The sequence below is a fragment of the Leptosomus discolor genome, chromosome 27, assembly GCF_034619465.1.
Source record: "Leptosomus discolor isolate bLepDis1 chromosome 27, bLepDis1.hap2, whole genome shotgun sequence".
In the NCBI taxonomy this organism is placed as follows: domain Eukaryota; kingdom Metazoa; phylum Chordata; class Aves; order Leptosomiformes; family Leptosomidae; genus Leptosomus; species Leptosomus discolor.
Window position 1 is genome coordinate 739,419 of NC_141417.1, and position 5,209 is coordinate 744,627.

Here is a 5,209-nt window from a genome sequence, read left to right on the forward strand (position 1 = left end):
TCGGGGCCGGGGCAGCGCTGGTCACCCCCGTGTTTTGGCTGGTGCCAGCTCCGCGCCTCCTGGGCCGGGGGGGGAGCGGGAGGGGGCACCTGGCCCGCAGCGAGAACCGGAGAGGGGGGCCAGGACCAGCCACCGGGGCCGGGGGGGCCCGCCGTCGCTCACCTGCAGCCCCCGCCGGCTCCTCCGCGGCGTGCGCCACCACCACAGCTCCCCCCCCCACGCCAGGGTACGTCTCCCCGGGCTTGCCCCCACCCCACGGTACCTTCGGGAGCCGGGTGTCCGCAGAGGGGTGCCCGGTCCCGCTCCCGCCGCCGCCCGGTCCCGGTCCCCCGGGCTGCGCCGGGCCCGGCCAGGCCGCGGGGATCCCCAGCCCCCTCCCGCGGACACGGCGGCACCGGGAGCGGCGGCACGGGGTGGGGGCCGGGGCCCGGTTCTTCCCCCCCCCCCCCCCCCCCGCAGCGGGGGCCGGGACGCGGCTCCTCCACGAACGCGGGGAGCGGCGGCGGCCGCCGGTTTGTAAACCACCGCCATGGCGGATGGCCCGCCCCGCGGCCTAGCGCTGGCCAATGAGTGGCGGCAGAGGCCGCAGGTTCTCTCTTGTGATTGGCTCAGCGCCGCTCCGGGGCTCGGCCTGTCTGTCACAGGCTGAGTATCAGCCTATCAGCTCCGGGGAAGGAAGCGGCTGATCATAGAGAGGATGTGGAGGGTCAGAGCGCCGCGAGGGCGCGGCGGGGGATTGTGGGATGGCGGCGGCCCCGCGCCCAACGCAGCGTGGGGGTCCCGCACCCCGCGCCCCCCAGCCCCGGGCCAGGTCGCGTCCGCCGGGCCTGGCCCCCACCCCCGGCAGTGCCCCCCCCCAGGTCCCCTCCCCGCCCCCTGCCCACCAGTGACTCGGCCCCATCCTCGCCACAGCCTTTATTTGCCGCTCAAGCAGGATGGGGGGGCAGCCCCCAGAGCCCCCCCTCCCCCCTCCCCCTTCCCAGCTGGGCCCTACAGCCCTTCCCACCCCCAGGGCCGGGGGGGAGCTGGGGCAAAGGCAGGGTGGGGGCAGCTGGGCAGAGACACCCACAAACTGCCTCCACCGGCGGGAGGGGAGCCAGGACCCCCCCAATCCCGGCGGGAGGGGAGCCAGGACCCCCCCCCCAGCCCCAGGGCAGCGCGGGACACAGTCGGTAAACGTTGAATACAACGGAGGTTCCAGCAGGAAGAAAGAGAAATAGGCCATAAATAGCAATAAATAGGGGGGGGGGGCACAAGGCACTGGGATGGGGCGCAGCATCACGCCACGGTGCTGGCAGCGGGGGCACAGGGGGTCCAGCGAAGCCCCCCCCTCCCCTCCATCACTTCCCCGGCTCCGCTCGCTCCTTGTGCGACTCCGTCACCACTTGCTGCGGAGGTGGGGGGAGAAGGTGAGGGTCAGCCCCACGGCGGCATCGGTGTGTCGTGTGTGTGTGTGCGTGTCCCCCCCAGCAGCGGAACCCTCCCTCCCTCCCCCTGCCCGCAGCCCCCAGCCCTCACCTGCCCGTCCCGCGTCTCGATGGTTTTGATCAGAACCATCCTCCGTGCCGGGCTCTCCGCAGGCTGCGGCTCCAGCACTGGGGCACAGAGAGGCCGTCAGCCCCCCCTGCCCCCCCGGGGTGCAGGTGGGTGCAAGGCCACCCCAAGCAGGGACCCACTTGCACCCCCATGGGGTCTCTGCCCCATAAGGGGGAGGAAAGACCCCTGGATACGGTGGGGGGACCCCTGTCCCGCCCTCACCTGAACTTCTCATGCTGAAGGAAGCGGCGGGGTGCGGGGGGACAGTGATCCTGGGGAGGGGAAGAGGGGGTTGAGGGGGGTCTGGGGCTCCCAGGCATCACTGGTGACCCTGACCCTTCCCCGCCATTGACCCACATCACGGTTAGTCTGTGCCGGGCCGGCGGTGGCTGTGCCCGGGGGCTGCCGGGCAGGCGGCTGGGGAGGAGGCAGCTCCCCCACCATCGCGCCTACCCCCGGCCTTGCCCTTATCTCGGCCGCCAGCAGCTCCCGTGGGAACGTTTCGTTTGCCCAGAGCTGCCTCCTTAGCAAGAAAATCCCGTCACAACCAGGATGACCCAGCTTGTGGCGGGGGGGACACCTCCCCTGGCCAGACTGTGCCCCCTGGCAGTGCCAGGGACGTGAGGCCGTGCGTGCCAGCCTCCCCTCGCCGGGCACGGCGGCCTCACCGGCTCTCCTCGCCCTCCAGCAGCTTGCGGTACGTGGCGATCTCGATGTCCAGGGCCATCTTGACGTTGAGCAGGTCCTGGTACTCGCGCAGGTGCCGCGCCATCTCCTCCTTCATCTGCTGGATCTCCTGCTCCAGCCGCCCCACCACGTCCTGGTAGCTCCCAATCTCCTCCCCGAACTCATCCTCCATCTCCCGCATCTGCCGCTGCAGCGCCTCGTTCTGCGGGGGACGAGGAGAAGGGGCTGAGTGGGACCATGATAGGGACCTGGTGCCTGCGCCCCCCCCCCAAAAAAAAAACCTCCCCCTCCCTGGCTCTCACCATGCCCTTCAGCCCGTCCACCTCGCAAGTGAGGCTCTGGATCTGCCGCCGCGACTCGTTCATCTCCTGCTTGGCCAGCCGCAGCGCCTCGTGGTTGCGGTTAGCTGCGTCCGAGAGGTCGGCAAACTGCAGGGGTCGGGGGAGTCAGGGCTGCCGGGGTGCCCCAGCCCCTCCCCAAGCGCCCCCAGCCCTGGGTACCTTGGATTTGTACCACTCCTCGGCTTCCTGCAGGTTCTTCACAGCGATGCTCTCGTACTGGGTGCGGATCTCCCGCAGCGCAGCCGTCAGCTCCGGCTTGCAAACCTCCACCTCCACCGGCATGGCCGGGCTCGGGGCGCTCACCTCCAGGTCCCGCAGCTCCTGCGTGGCCGTGAGGGCCGTCACGGACCCCCCCCGCTCCCTCCCCACCCCCCACCCCGGCTCCTCCGACCCCCCCCCACCTCCTCATGCAGCTTCTTGAGGAAGCCGATCTCATCCATCAGCAGCTCGACCTTGCGCTCCAGCTCCAGGCGGGACAGCGTGGCGTCGTCCACGTCCTGCGGGGAGAGGCCGAGACGAGCTGTGGGGCAGTATGGAGGGGACAGGACACCCCCCCCCGAGCCCCCCATGGGGCAGTGCAGGATGGGGAGCACCTGGGGCATTGCCGGGGCCTTCGCTCCCATGAGCAGCCGGGTCGGGGGCCGTGCGTAGGGCGTGGGCATCGCCCGTGTGTGCTGCACGGGGGGGGACACAGGGGGATGGGCACCGCATGGCGGGGGGGGACAGGCCCCCCCAGCCCCCTCACCTTGCGGAACAGCACCAGGCTCTTCTCTGCATCCTCCCGCTTCTGCGTCTCATCCTCCAGCCTGGGGAGAACAGGGCTGAGGAGGAGGTGGGGGACAGGGGGCAGCCCCCCCCCCCCCCGTGCCTCCTGCTGCCTGGGGCCCCCTGCCCTGCCACAGCCCCCCCTCACGCTGCAGGCACACGGGGATGGAGGTGGAGGAAGAGAAGCCCCCCAAGGGCCTGAGCCTCCCCTCACCCTTCAGCCCCCAAGGGCCTGAGCTGGCCCCAGCCCCGGGAAGGGGCAGTCCTGGGGTGTCCCTGTCCCTGCACAGCCAGGGCAGGACCCCCAGATCCTGGGGGACCCCACCCGGGCCCTGTCACCGCCCCTTGGCAGGGCCATGACCCCACTGCAGCCCCCCAGGGCCCCTCACTGCGACACGCTCCTCCCCTGGGGGGGGTCCAGCCCTGCCTCATCCCCCCCCGCCAGTGCTCGTCCCAGTCCACTCCCAGTGTCCCTCCCTTCTGCAGAGCCCTATTTTCCCAGTTCCTCCCACTCCCTACCCTGGGTCCCGCTCCAGGGCCCTGCCCCTCCCAGTGCCCCTCCCGGGCACCCCCGGTGCTTTCTCCAGCGGCTGCTGGGCGCATCCCCTCCCCAGTACGCGCCCGCTCCCTCCCCAGTACAGCCGAGGAATCCCCCGGGCCCTCCCCAGCGCCCCCCGCTACGTGCCGCGCTCCCCTCCCCGCTGCCTCCGGGGCATCCCCCGGTCCTTGTCACCCCCAAATGCCCCAGGGCAATCCCTATCCTCATCCCGGTGTATCCCCCCTCCCGGTGCAGCCCCTTGTCCCCACCCCGGTGCATCTGTCCTCCCGGTGCAGCCCCCTGTCCCCATCCCGGTGCATCCCTCCTCCCGGCGCATCCCTCCTCCCGGCGCACCCCCTGGTCCCCACCCCGGTGCATCCCTCCTCTCGGTGAAGCCCCCTGTCCCCATCCCGGTGCATCCCCCCTCCCGGCGCATCCCTCTACCCGGTGAAGCCCCCTGTCCCCACCCCGGTGCATCTGTCCTCCCGGTGCAGCCCCCTGTCCCCATCCCGGTGCGTCCGTCCTCCCAGTGCATCCCCCGGTCCCCATCCCGGTGCACCCCTCGGATCCGCCGCCCGCCCGCCCACCCACCGCTGCCTCAGGGCCGCCAGGTCGGCCGCCAGCCCGTCTCGCTCGGCCTGGAGCCGGTCCCGGTCCCGGCCGAGGTGCTGCAGCCGCTCCCGCAGCCCCCGCAGCTCCCCCTGCACCAGCCCGGCCGTGCGGGGCGCGGTGGCGGCGGCGGTGGCGCGGCCCAGGGCGGCTCGTAGGGCCCCGTTCTGCCGCTCCAGCGCCCGCACCCGCTCCAGGAAAGCGGCGAAGCGATCGTTCAGAGCCGCCAGCTCCTCCCGTTCCGCGCCCCGCGCCGCCGCCGCCGCCGCCAGCCGCCCCGGAGCCACGGTGAGGGGCGGCGGCGCCCCGAGGGCGCGGCGCGGGGTGGGGGCGCGGCCGCCGCGGCTCATGGCAGCACCGGGAGGGCGGCGGCTGCCGGTACCGGCTGTTTATAGCGGGCGGCGGCTCCGCCCTGCCGGGGGGACCCGGGGTTGCGGGCGCAAGGGGAGGGGTCTCCCGGCCGGGGGGAGGACCGGGGGCTGCGGGCGTCCCCTCGGGGAGGGCGGGGAGAGGGGCCGGGAACCCCCCTGGGGATGCGGGGCGGGGGGGTTGTAGGGTCCCCCCCGGGGATGCCGGCAGAGGGGCCCAGCAGCACCAGGGGCAGTGGGGAGAGGGGCCGGGGGGGGCCCGAGGGATGAAGACCCCGCTCGGGCAGAGGGAGAGGGGCTGGGCAGCACCGGGTGTCCCCCTGCCAGGACACCGGAGAGGGGCTGGGGGCCCCCAGGGGGCGCAG

The 5,209-nt window shown here is 73.1% G+C and overlaps 1 protein-coding gene across 1 annotated transcript; it reads right to left on the minus strand.

Annotated features, from left to right (window-relative positions):
• Window positions 1-1,340: 1,340 nt before the first annotated feature.
• Window positions 1,341-4,826, minus strand: PRPH (peripherin). The gene is made up of 9 exons (XM_086478575.1): window positions 4,459-4,826; window positions 3,310-3,370; window positions 2,966-3,061; window positions 2,724-2,885; window positions 2,526-2,651; window positions 2,205-2,425; window positions 1,759-1,808; window positions 1,519-1,595; window positions 1,341-1,388 (listed from the first exon to the last, which is right to left on the minus strand). Exons 1-9 carry the CDS (start codon window positions 4,824-4,826, stop codon window positions 1,341-1,343), a joined length of 1,209 nt encoding a protein of 402 aa, XP_086334701.1.
• Window positions 4,827-5,209: the final 383 nt, after the last annotated feature.

Excerpts from the sequence above, each read along its gene's own strand:
- PRPH (XM_086478575.1), bottom strand. The coding sequence starts at position 4,826 with ATGAGCCGCGGCGGCCGCGCCCCCACCCCGCGCCGCGCCCTCGGGGCG. Across the intron at positions 3,371-4,458 it reads CTGGCGGCCCTGAGGCAGCG|GCTGGAGGATGAGACGCAGA; the intron begins GTGGGTGGGCGG and ends TGTTCTCCCCAG. Across the intron at positions 1,596-1,758 it reads CTTCAGCATGAGAAGTTCAG|TGCTGGAGCCGCAGCCTGCG; the intron begins GTGAGGGCGGGA and ends TCTGTGCCCCAG.